This window comes from Artemia franciscana, chromosome 3, assembly GCF_032884065.1.
Source record: "Artemia franciscana chromosome 3, ASM3288406v1, whole genome shotgun sequence".
NCBI classification, from domain to species: Eukaryota; Metazoa; Arthropoda; class Branchiopoda; order Anostraca; family Artemiidae; genus Artemia; species Artemia franciscana.
This window is the reverse complement of record NC_088865.1, coordinates 44,826,394-44,839,980: the sequence shown is the minus strand read 5'-3', so window position 1 is coordinate 44,839,980 and position 13,587 is coordinate 44,826,394. Positions and strand designations below refer to the sequence as shown.

At 35.3% G+C, this 13,587-nt stretch overlaps 1 protein-coding gene across 2 annotated transcripts in view; it reads left to right on the top strand.

The window, feature by feature from the left end:
- LOC136025310 (E3 ubiquitin-protein ligase RNF14-like) overlaps positions 1–13,587 on the top strand; it is a 33,173-nt gene that overhangs the window by 18,158 nt on the left and 1,428 nt on the right. Inside the window, exons 5-6 of one of the 2 annotated variants that reach the window (XM_065701214.1) lie at positions 2,592–2,764; positions 13,501–13,566. In XM_065701214.1, the coding sequence (XP_065557286.1) occupies positions 2,592–2,764; positions 13,501–13,551 (224 nt within the window). In that variant the 3' untranslated portion in view covers positions 13,552–13,566. Of the gene's footprint in view, positions 1–2,591; positions 2,765–13,500; positions 13,567–13,587 lie in introns of those variants that run through there. The other variant, XM_065701213.1, reaches the window with a different exon arrangement.

Below are 13,587 nucleotides of genomic sequence, written 5' to 3'. Positions count from 1 at the left end.
ATCGGAAAAATTAGAAAAAAGGAGGTATTTTAACTTACGAACAGGTGATCGGATCTTAATGAAATTTGATGTTTGGAAGGATATCGTGTCTCACAGCTCTTATTTTAAATTTCGACCGGATCCGGTGACATTGGGGGGAGTGGGGGGGATCTAAAATTTTGGAAAACGATTAGAGTGGAGGGATCGGGATGGAACTTAGTGGGAAAAATAAGCACAAGTCCTAGATACATGATTGACATAATCGGAACGGATCCGCTCTCTTTGGGGGAGTTAGGGGGAGGGTTAATTCTGAAAAATTAGAAAAAATGAGGTATTTTCAACTTACGAAGGAGTAATCGAATCTTATGAAATTCCATATTTAGAAGTATCTTGTGCTTTAGAGCTCTTATGTTAAATCCCGACCAGATCCGGTGACATTGGGGGTCGGGGTGGAGGGAGAAACCGGAAATCTTGGAAAATGTGAAAACTGAGGTATCTTTATCTTACGAATGGGTGATCGGATCTTAATAAATCTTGATATATAGAAAGATCTTATGTCTCAGATGCTCCATTTTCAGTTCGAATCGGATCTTCGGACATAAAGGGTTGGAGGGGGGAAACAAAAATCTTGGAAATCGGAAATATTTGAAAACGCTTAGAGTGAAGAGATCGGGATGAAACTTGGTGGGAAGAATAAGCATAAGTCCTAGATACACGGTTGACATAACTGGACTGTATCCGCTCTTTTTGGGGGACCTGGGGTTGTTAATTTGGAAAAATTAGAAAAATTGAGGTATTTTTAACTTGAGAACAGGCGACATGATCTTAATGGAATTGATATTTAGAAAAAACTCATGTCTCAGAGCTCTTATTTCAAATCCCGACCAGATCTGTTGACATTGGGGGGAGAAGGAGGGGGAAACCGGAAATCTGGGAAAACGCTTAGAGTGGAGAGATGTGGATGAAACTTAGTGGGTAGAATAAGCAAATGTCGTAGATACGTGATTGACGTAATCGGACTGGATTCGCTCTCTTTGGGGGAGTTAGGGGGTGGGGTTCAGTGCTTTGGCGATTTTGGTGCTTCTGGACGTGATAGGACAATGAAAATGGGTAGGCGTGTCTGGGAGCTGTACAAATGGATTTGATAAAGTTGTTTTCCCCGATTCGACCATCTGCGGGGCTGAAGGGAGAGGAAAAATTAGAAATATTTAGGTTTTTTTTTAACTTACGAGTGGGTGATCGGATCTAAATGAATTTTTATATTTAGAAGAACCTCGTGACTCAGAGCTCTTATTTTAAATCCCGATCGACATTAAGCCTCTGATTTTCCTTTTAAATCAACCTATTGATTTTTAGAATTTTGCTACAGCTCATACCTTATGAGCTTTGGGCTCTTGGATCTCCCTACCTCGTCACAAGTGCCATATGAGCTCTTAGCTCTTGTTTTTATATTAACAAGAAAGAGAGCAAAATGTTGGAATGATTTGTGTTTATTCCAAAGAGGAAAGGTTGAATAACTATTTGCTTAGGCAACATTTATTACAGGCCTTTTTTTAAATGATCAGATAATTGCTTCTCCTTATAAGTATTTTGGTGATTTTAAAAGAATTTGCATATTAGTTTGGAGGTATGTTCGAAAAATTTCGCTCCAGGTGCTTATGGATGATTCAGGACTTCATGAAATATTCAAATCGTAAAACCTGACTCTGAAAGCAGTATAAGATGAATCTGAATCCTGATAGTTGTGTCTTTAGAAATAGCAGCATGAGTTCGGTTAGGTGAGGTGTATTGGGCCTATTATCACAGCATCAGCGTGTATGCATGGTTCTTTATTTAAAGTGACAGCGTTAATGGCGCGTTAGGAAATAGAGAATGAAGTTGGTTTAAAACAGAAGCAGTGTATTTTGTGACCAACTTTAAAAAGGTCAGTGATTTTTAAAAAAAAAAGATTTTTTCTGGGACATGTCATTTAAAAGTTTAAAAGGTTGACGTCTATAGCGTCCTCTCTCCTTTTAAAATAGATAAATAGTTGCCTGAAAGTACACTTTGCTGATTTAACACCCTACTTCTTCGGAAAATACGCTCTGGCGTTTTTTTAGCTCCATATTGGTCATAACTGAAGGGCAAATCCTAAAATCTACCTCTGGAAACTGTGGAAAATGAACCTTGATTCTGATAATCATAATTGTTTCCAAATATATAAAAATACTCCCAATTTATACTAAAGAAAACTAAGATGAAATCATATGTCACAAGTTCTGCAACTGTAGACGATAAAATTGCAAGACGAGGTCGTGAGGTGATAAAAAGACTCGAATTGCTTAGCAGTTGCCAAAATAGGAGCCAAATGAGCGGTAATGTCCTAGACTTATAACAAAGGATGATTTATAATCTTCTGAAATATGAAAGTCGTAATACCTACATTTGGAAACTATCAAACGTGTTCAAATCCTGATAAACTCAAATATTTAAAAATTTTCAATAGTAGTATTTGGAAACGCTGTTTATTGAACACAATAAATGTTTATATAGAACACAAATATTGATTTGAAACAGCAATCTTGGTGCGCCCATGTTGGGCTATATAAAGCTAACTTAGTTGATATTTTTAGTTGGAGAAAGAGACATGTTCAAATTGTATCGTGATGCTTGTGGAGACGAAAAATTGGATTTAGAGAAGCGCTATGGAAAAAAACAACTCCAAAATTTAGTTGAGCGTGTTCTTTCGGAAGATTGGATAGAAGAGTTCAGTAAAGCTTGCCCACATTGTAAAGCCAAAATTGAGGTAAAGGACTGAATTTTTAAGATCACAAATAGTGTATTGACTAAAATTGAGGTAAACGACAGAATTTTTAAGATCACAAATAGTGTATTGACTAAAATTGAGGTAAACGACAGAATTTTTAAGATCACAAATAGTGTATTGACTAAAATTGAGGTAAACGACAGAATGTTTAAGATGAAAAATAGTGTTTTTTTTTTACCAAAATTGAGGTAAACGACTGTATTTTTAAGATCACAAATAGTGTATTGACAAAAATTGAGGTAAACGACTGAATTTTTAAGATCACAAATAGTGTATTGACTAAAATTGAGGTAAACGACAGAATGTTTAAGATGAAAAATAGTGTTTTTTTTTTTTTACCAAAATTGAGGTAAACGACTGTATTTTTAAGATCACAAATAGTGTATTGACCTAAAATATCGGAGAAAATCAAGAAAAAACAGAATTTGTAAAATTCTAAAAAAATTAGAATATGACGTAATATGGATTCAAAAAATTGTTTTAATATCGGAATGGTTAGAATAGCGAAAATACGATAACTATGCCGATATAGAAACATTTGATACAGAGCTACAAAATAAAAAAACGAGCTGCTACAGCCAGAATTTGCGATTTTGTCGTTGAAATATGACGGAAAAAATTATCCTACCAAAACTTGCCGACATACAAGAACGTACGGATTTCACCATACGTGCTGGCAAGGCCGTATCCAGGATGGATAGGGGGTTTGAACCCTGACAGAACCCTGTTTGTTCTCTTGTAAAGACTCAGTCAGTTTCAGAAGGAGTGTGAGCTTTGATCTTACCTTATTATTGGTAGAAGGCTTACGATCGAAAATAACGATTTTACAATTTTTTGGCCGAAATCTTCAGACCCAAATTGAAAAAAAAAATGTCATTTTATTTTGAACAGAAAACCGGGATCTTTTTGTTCAACGTAGTTAAATGGTCGGGAAATAATGTCTCCGAGGGTGACAACCCCCCAGAGCCCCCAGGGCAAGGGTTGTAAGTTAGGCCCTGGGGACATATAAGATTTTTTTTTATGGAAACTGTGGTCATATACACTTCAGAGGGTGCTCATTTGGATTGGTAATCAGAAGCTCTAGGGTCTTTTTTAAGAGTCAAAGTGCAGTTAAAGGGCAGCAAACCCCCCACCCTACCCCCCACACAGACACACACGTCGTGTTGTACCGAACTGCATCTAATAGAAATTTTGGGATAGCCATTTTATTTAAAATAGTCCAAATAACGTAAAACAAGGTTTTTGGGGTTGACAAAAACCCCCCAGTGCCCTAGGGATAGGGTTGTAAGTTATGCCCCATGGAAAAGTAAGGTTCTTATGGAATGGGTGGTTGTATAACCTTCACATGGGGCGTGCTCATCTTTTTTTAAATCAGAAGTTATAGTGTCCTTTTTGAGGGTGAAAAGTTATTTGAAGGCAACCACACACCCCCACGCTCATCATTCACTCAAAGACATCCAATAAAAATTTGGAGATAGCAATTTTGTTTATTGTAGTTGAAGAGATCGGAAATTACGTCTTTGAGGAAGGAAAGTGTGGTCGTATATACTTCGGAGGGGGGACTCATTTCTAGTGCCCTTTTTAAGAGTCATAGTGATCATAGGGTAGCTACCCCCCCGGGTAGTTACTCCCCCCCCCCACACGTCGTGTTTTACCGAAATACATCCAATAGAAATTTTGGGACAGTCTTTTTATTCACAATAGCCCAAAGATCGTATAACAAGACTTTTGGGGTTGAAACAAGCCAACAAAGCCTGGGGTGAGGGCTGTAAGTTACACCGTGGAGGCATTTAAGGTTCTTATGGAAGGGATGGTGATGAACTTCAGAAGAGGCTCATTTGGTTGAAAATTGGAAGTTCTTGCTTCTTGAGTCAAAAGTGAATGAGGATATTTAGAACCCCCTCCCCAACAACTCTTCTTTTCACCAAACCCATCTGATTGAAACTATGAGGTAGCGATTTTGTTCAAAATAGTCCAAAAAACGTCTAATAATGCCTCAAGGGTTGACAAAAACCCCCAGCGCCCTGGGGACAGTGTTGTAATATTATCCCATGAGGGCATATAACGTTTTTATGGAATAGGCGGTCCTATAAACTTCAGACAGAACTCATTTGATTTGAAATGGAAAGTTATTGCGTCCTTTTTAAGAGCCAAAGTGATATTAGTGAGTGCGTATAATAATGCCTCTAGGGTTGACAAAAACCCCCAGTGCCCTGGGGACAGTGTTGTAATATTATCCCATGAGGGCATATAAAGTTTTTATGGAATAGGCGGTCCTATAAACTTCAGACAGAACTCATTTGATTTGAAATTGGAAGTTATTGCGTCCTTTTTAAGAGCCAAAGTGATATTAGTGATTATGCCCTTGGGGCATATAAGGTTCTTATAGAAAGTCTGGTCGTACATTCTTTGGAGGGGAGTCATTGGATTGGCAACCAGAAGTTCTAGTGCCCTTTTTAAGAGTCAAAGTGATCAGAGCGCTCCTACACTCCCCCCCCCCAACGTACACGTTGTGTTTTTCCGAGATGCATCTAATAGAAATTTTTTGACAGTCCTTTTATTCAACATAGTCCAACGGTCGTTTAACAAGGTTTTGGGCTTGATACAAACCACAAGAGCCTGGGGGCGAGGGTTGTAAGCTATAGCCCTTGGACATTTAAGGTTCTTACGGAAGGGATGGTTGTATAAACTTTAGAGGTGGCTCGTTTGGTTGAAATTAGAAGTTCTAGTTCCCTTTTAATAGTCAAAAGTGATGGAGGCCAACTAGGCCCCAACCCCCCAACTACACCTCTTTTCACCAAACGCATTTGAAAGTGATCGATGGCAATGTTGTTTAAAATAGTCCAAAGAAAATAAAAAAATTCCTCCAGGGTTAAAAAAAACCCTCAACAGCCCCAGGACAAGGACTTTAAGTTGTGCCCTGGGGGCATGTAAGGTTTCTATAGAATGGACCGTTGTATTAAATTCAGATGGGTCTCATTTGATTTTAAGCTGGAAGTTATAGTACCCTTTTTAAGAGTCAAAGTGATTTGAGAGCAACCTGTCGAACAAACATGCAAGTAAAGTTTTGAGACATCAATTTATTTCAGCATTGTTGAAAGGTTTAGTAATAGTAAGCAACAGTTTCAGTAGTTTGGGGATGTCAACCCCCCTCCCCCGAGGTGTAAGGGCAAGGGCTGCAAGTTGTGCAATTTGTTCATTGTTTACATATATTATATGTTATTGAGAAAGGGTATGCATGTTTGACTTCTACTTTCCCAAAATATGAAGGGCATTAAAATGAGTCTTTCAGGGAATGTTGAGGGGAGTGTTGAACTGAATCAAAACTTTTTATGTGTATATGGGTTGTCAAAAGGGTGTAACTCAGCAAACACTAAGTATATTAATTTGAAATTTTCAGGAAATGATAAGGGAGATGATCAATTGACCAAAAAGCAATATTTGCACGCTATTACTACTAAAACTACTGCTGCTTCTACTGCTACCACAATTTCTATTACAACTACCACTACTGTCACTAAAACTACTACTTTTGTAGTGAGTACTGCAGAACTGCAGCTAGGAATATTTGTGAAAAAGCTATATGTTTAATAGGGAGGAGAAAGGACTTGTACAAGAATTATCTGAGTGATAGATCGTATGAAAACAAAAGAAATGTAAAGAAAGTGGTGAAAGTATTAGAATATGAACTAAGGAGGTGTGGAGTGGAGGCCATAGATAAAATTGTCGAGGACCTTGAAGATGCAGCTAAACGGCATAATAGTAAAATATTGTACTGGCATGTTAATAAATTGAGAGGGAATGGTCAATCCTGACTTGTCCAAGTTAAAGATAGGATCGGGGTCACAATTAGTGATAATGAAACAGTTAAAGAGAAATGGGCGGAACATTTTAAGAATATGCTAAACCGAGATGCAGTTGCAGGAAAAGATATAGAGGAAAATGAAAAAGTTTATGATACCTTGGATGTGAAGGAAGATTTGTTTTTTGAGGAAGAATTAGTGACAGTACTAAAGGGATTAAAAAATAATCAGGCTCCAGGCGCTTAAAGTGTGGTAAATATGATGGCTCTAAGGTTAGAAACGAGTTACTGAAGGCTACGAATGTGATTTTTACAAAAGGGGAAGTACCTAACGATTTTAGGAAAACCTGAATTAAACCACCGTATAAGAAAGATAATAAGAGTGAGTGTGGTAATTATCGAGGGGTTAATCTGGTCTCTGTGTGTAGCAGATTACTCAGTAATATGATAATTTTTAGATTAAGAGATGCTCTAGATAAAGTTTTAAGAGAAGAACAGTGTGGTTTTAGAAAGGTAGAGGATGTGTCAACCAAATTTTCACTGTTAGGTTAATAATTGACAAGTGCCTTAGTTGTCGAACAATTTTGGTCCTTAGTTTTATTGATTATGAGCTTTAGAAAAGGTCTTATCCTTCTATGGTATACCAGACAAATACATTAAAGTGATAAGTGCTATGTACGACAATAACGCAGCTGCGGTTAAGGTAGGAAAGAAGGTTAGCCTCTGGTTTTGTATCAAATCAGGAAGTAAGCAGGGTTGTTTCCTCCCCCTTTATATGGATTATATTGATGGACTTTCTCTTAAGGAGCACAGGAAAGGCAACGGGAGGCCACAAAATCAAATGGGGAGGAGAAACTGTCCTGGACTGATGATTTAAGCATCCTAGATGAAAGTGTGAGCAAAATGAATGGACTTTTAGAGGTTTTGCGAGTTCAAGTTGCTAGGATATGTCTAAAAATTAATGTTAAGAAGACTAACTCACTACGACTAGGCATAAGTTAAGATGAAAAGGTGACGTTGGGTAACGAAAAGATTAATCAGGTGGGCAGCTTCACTTACCTTGGTAGTATTGTTAGTAAAGACGGTGGGAGCAGTGAAGATGTTAAAAGTAGAATAGCTAAGTCTCCTGGCTGTTGTGCCAACTACTACATCAACCGCAACTACTTGTAAGGCTAAGAGCATGAAGATGAAAATTTCAAGAAATATATGAATATATATAGAAGTATATGAATATACACGTTATCAAAAAAGAAAATCGACAATGTCTTAGAAATGGATAATTGTATTAGGTTGATTAGTTATACTACTATTACAACTACACCTAAGGGTATGAAGGTGAAATTTTCAGAGAATATTTCTGAAAATTTATGCTGTGCGTATGATAACCTGCCATCCATGTGGAAGTTGTCAAAAGGGCAAATCAGCAATATCCTACGAAGAGTTTCGTGTGTGAAATTAAAACTTGCAACGCTTGTTGTGGGGGATGTTGAACAACCATAAGACAATATTTGCGTCATAATGCTACTGCTCCTACTCCTACAGCTATCGCTACTATTGTTATTACTGCTACTACTACTTGCTACTAAAGCTAAGACTACTATGATTATCTCTACTCCTACTGCTACTACTATAACTACCGGTGCAACTACTACTGTTAATAAACCTAGAGGCGAAAATTTGGGGCAATATTGTAACTGTATTGAAATAAATCGAAACACACTATGCTCACATAGGTTGTTAATATCAGCAATACTGACTGGTTGATGGCTTTAAGCTAAAAATTCCATTTTGTGTTGAAGGGGATGTCGAAAAAAAGGGGCTACATTCACACTGCTACTAATGCTATGACAACTATGGATACTACATAAGCTAAGGGTATTAACGTGGAGCTTTCAAGGAATATTTTGGCAGATGCTGAACTAAATAAAAAAGAACTATAATCATGCAGATTGTCAATAGGATGACAAAGCAATATCACAACAACGGCTTACATTATTCAGTTAGACCTTCCAGGGTAAGTTGTGTTAGGCTTTTTTTACTAGCCAGAAGACACTATATGCATACTTTTGATTCTACTTCTACGGTTACTGTAACTAATGACACTAAGGGCATTAAGTTGAAACGTTTAGGGAGAGTTTCAGTTAAAAGAAAAAACTATATGCATGCAAGTATTAAAAGGGCATACATGCAATATCATAGGTAGCGCTGCTCTGTCATAGCTAGTAATATAATTACTGATAATTTCTTAAACCTGTATTTTCTTCAGTATTTTCTTTTGGCTTTAAAAAACCCCATTTTTGATCTTTTTCTTTCTTGTTTTCTTTTTTTATAATATAACTGATATTTGAAAGGAGCTAATATGATCGGACATTCAAAGTTCTAGTACCTTTTTTAGGAGTCAAAGGTGATAGGAGGGCAATCAGCCCTCTTCTTCAGTTCATAATTTTCTAAACACGTCCAATCAAAATTTAAGTATGCTATTTTGTTTAGCATAGCTGGACGGTGTTGTAACTGTATCCCTAAAGTTTTTGCGTGGGTCAACCCTCACAGCTGTGTAATTTGCCATTATGTTTAAAAACTAAATGTTGCCTTAAAATTAAATCAAAAAGCACTTTGTATATGCGGATTTGCCAATAAGACATCTCAGCAATATCCCAAGAACGACTGAAGGCATTGTGTTCAAACTTTTGGGTCTATTTCTGCTCTTAAAATTTAACTAAATCAAAAGAGTGTAAGTGTATCAAAGCTATCAAAGAGCATAGATAGATTTTTTGCGAATGGTATTAAGTTTTATTTTTCAGGCCAACTAGAGGAGATATAAAACCAAATCAAACACTACTATTTGTGTTCAGATTTTTAAAAGGGTATATGCTGTTAAAAATTGTTGAAAAATTTTCTCCAGTATACAAATAGCTGGCCAAATTGTAGGTTCTTAAAGAAAAACCGAAAAAAAAAATATACTATTATTTTCTTTTTCCCTGAAAATACAATGTCAATGTATAAAAAAAACTTTTCCCAAAAAATATGTTTTTCAGAAAAAGTAAAGAACTCGATTAAACAAAAAAAGAGAAAAAATAGAATTAAATGATCTACCAAGCGTAAAACTACCACAAATCAGCATAAATAAATAAATGAAACCCAAAACGAACAGCAATTACAATAAATAACCGAGTCAAACTCAAAACGAGTAGAAATTGGCCAGAACATAATTTGTACTTTACTGAAAAAAACAGACAAATTTTAATTTTTTCACGTTTTTAACTTTAATAAATTAAATATCATTATCATTTTTAGGAATAAATATCAGCATATTTATATTAAACTGACAATTCACATTCATTTTTTTTCAGTAAAGTGGAAATTATATCCTGGCCTTGGGAAGGCATAGGGGATTTGAGCCCTACTCATGTTAATTTCTGCTCGTTTTGAGTTTGACTCGTTTTTTTGTATTGTCTGTTCGCTTTGGGTTTCATTTATTTAGTGCTGCTGATTTGTGGTTATATTATTTGTGGCTATAATAATTTAAACTCAAAACAACGACAAATTACTACTAAAGAATAAATGAAACCCGAAAGGAACAGAAATCAAATAAACAATCATAGCAAAACAAACATGCAACAGGTACTACTTCAATATGCAAATCAAGCTTAAAACGAACAAAAATCAATACAAACAAGAGTTTGGCTACTGCCCCCTGACCGAGTCCGTTGATTTTTTACTTAAAATCAAATTGAAATAAAATTCGAGAGCTTGGACTAAATAGATGCAAAGCTGTCATAACTTTTTTCAGAATTGTATAAAAGCTATTCATTTCACTTGTTGATAGATGGTCTATTATCCATCCTAGGGCAGAACTAAGGTAGATAGGCCTTGAGTAAGGGTAATTCAAATAGTCTATCTGTTCAGTGAGCCACTTGAATGAAATTGGATAACCCAAAAAGATAATTCAAAGATTTATGACTGGCCATGTCCAAAGTATTTTTTTTTTTTGAATTAATTTAGCAGAACTAAATAGTTTGAACAGAATTAATTTAAATTTAATAAGTTAAATTAGGTAATCTAACTAAACTGCTGAGTTGAATTAACTTTTTTTTTTATTTATATTGCCTTTAATAACCACCTGGAGGAAATAGTGAGTTTAAGTAATTATATCTTTTTTCACCAAGTCAGATGGCTGCAATAAGATGATACGCTGGAAGTGCTTTTCATCCTGAATGAATCTGAAGTATTTTTTAAAAATCAAATTAATAGAGCAAAGCGATTTAATCGAAATTAATTTCATTTTCATAAGTTAAATTAATTAGCTTTGTCAAATTACTGAAATGAGTGAGCTAATTTTGGTTAATAATGCATATACTAACCACCCGGAGGAAATAGTGTCTTTCAGTAATTATTGTCTTTTTCTCCAGAAGTCTGATGGCTGCAATAAGATGATATGCTGCAAGTGCCTTTCATCTTAAATGAAATCTTGAATGAATCTGAAGAATTTTTTAAAATTAAATTAACAGAAATAAGCAATTTAATCAGAATTAGTTTTATTTTCATATGTTAAATTAATTAGCCTTATCAAATTACTGAGCTGAATGAGCTAATTTGGTTAATAATGCATATACTAACCACCCGGGGGAAATACTATCTTTCAGTAATTATTGTCTTTTTCTCCAGAAGTCTGATGGCTGCAATAAGATGATATGCTGGAAGTGCTTTTCATCTTAAATGAAATCTTGAATGAATCCGAAGATTTTTTTAAATCAAATTAACGAAACTAAGCAATTTAATCAGAATTAATTTTATTTTCATAAGTTAGATTAATTAGCTTTATCAAATTATTGAACTGAACGAGCTAATTTGGTTAATAATGCATATTCTAACCACCCGGTGGAAATACTATGTTTCAGTAATTATTGTCTTTTTCTCCAGAAGTCTGATGGCTGCAATAAGATGATATGCTGGAAGTGCTTTTCATCTTAAATGAAATTAAATAAAAAAAAACGAGTTTTTTTTTTTTACTGAAAGTAAGGAGCGACATTAAAACTTAAAACGGACAGAAATTACTCCGTATATGAAATGGGTTGTCCCCTCTGCAATCCCTCGCTCTTTACGCTAAAATTTTTAATTATTTTAAAAAGTATAATTGCGGCAAAGAGTCAAACTATAGCGTAAAGAGCGAGGGATTGCGGTGGGGACAACCCATTTCATATACGGAGTAATTTCTGTTCGTTTTAAGTTTTATTGTCGCTCCTTACTTTCAGTTAAAAAAAACTAGTTTTTTTATTTAATTTCTGAACGTTTTTGAATTGATGCATGTTTGATTTTGACTCTCCGCACATAAATTATTAAAATGAAATTTGTATATTAATTCTTTTTTTGGCAAAATGGCATTCTCTTAGTTTTGATCAAACAATTTTGAGAAATAAGGGATGGGGAAGGAGGCCTAGTTGCCCTCCAATTTTTCGGCTACTTAAAAAGGCAACTAGAACTTTTAATTTTTAACGAATCTTTTTATTAGTAAAAAATATACGTAACTTAAGAATTAACTTACGTAACAAACTTTTATGTTCTTATATTTTTATTATGTATACGAGGGGGTTTGTACCCTCGTTAATACCTAGCTCTTTACACTAAGTCGTAAGTTTTGTCCCAACTCTTGAAGAATGACCCCAGAATCAGAAGGCCGTAGAATAAATAGTTGAAATTAATAAAAATACTTTAGCATAAAGAGCGAGGTATTTATCTCCTCCTAAATACCTCGCTCTTTATGCTAAAGTATTTTTAGAACCCCTCATATGTGTAATAAACGCTCTTCAAAAGTTTAAATGCGACTCCTTACTTTCAATTGAAAAAACGTTTTCATGTTTATTTTTTCATTGTTTTCTTATAGTAATGCTAGAAAATCCTGCGCCCTTTTCATTGAATTTTTCTTGCCCCATGACATATTCCTACAAGGAAAGATCCTCCCATATAGCCCTCTTCCCCCTACCCCACCCCCAAACCCAAAAAAATCCCTTGAAAACGTCTGCACACTTCCCAGTAACCATTACTGTACGTAAACACTGGTCAAAGTTTGTAACTTACAGCCCCTCCCCCAGGGATTCTGGTGGAGTAAGTCATTCCCAAAGACATAGTTATTATGGTTTTCGACTATACGGAACAAAATGGCTATCTCAGAATTTTGATTCGTTGCCTTTGGGAAAAAATGAGCGCGGGAGGGGGCCTAGGTGCCCTCCAATTGTTTTGGTCACTTAAAAAGGGCACTAGAACTTTTCATTTCCGTTATAATTAGCCCTCTTGCGACATTCTAGGACCACTTGGTCGATACGATGACCCCTGGGCAAAAAAAAAACAAACAAATAAACATGCACCCGTGATTTGTCTTCTGACAAAAAATACGAAATTCCACATTTTTGTAGATAGGAGCTTGAAATTTTCGCTATAGGGTTCTCTGATACGCCGAATGCGATTGTGTGATTTTCGTTAAGAGTTTATGACTTTTAGGGGGTTTCCCCCCTATTTTCCAAAATAAGGCAAATTTTCTCAGGCTCGTAACTTTTGATGACAAAGAATAAATTTGATGAAACTTATGTATTTAGAATCAGCATGAAAATCCGATTCTTTTTATTCATCTTTTAGCATCAAAATTCCGTTTTTTAGAGTTTCGTTTACTATTGAGCCGGGTCGCTCCTTACTACAGTTCGTTACCACGAAGTGTTTGATCTTGAATGAATCCGAAGAATTTTTTTAATCAAATTAACGAAACTAAGCAATTTAATCAGAATTAATTTTATTTTCATAAGTTAAATTAACTAGCTTTATTAAATTACTGAACTGAATGAGCTAATTTTCGTTAATAATGCATATACTAACCACCCGGAGGAAATAGTATGTTTCAGTGATTTATTGTCTTTTTCTCCAGAAGTCAGATGGTTGCAATAAGATGATATGCTGGAAGTGTTTTTCATCTTAAATGAAACCTTGAATGAATCTAAAGTATTTTTTAATC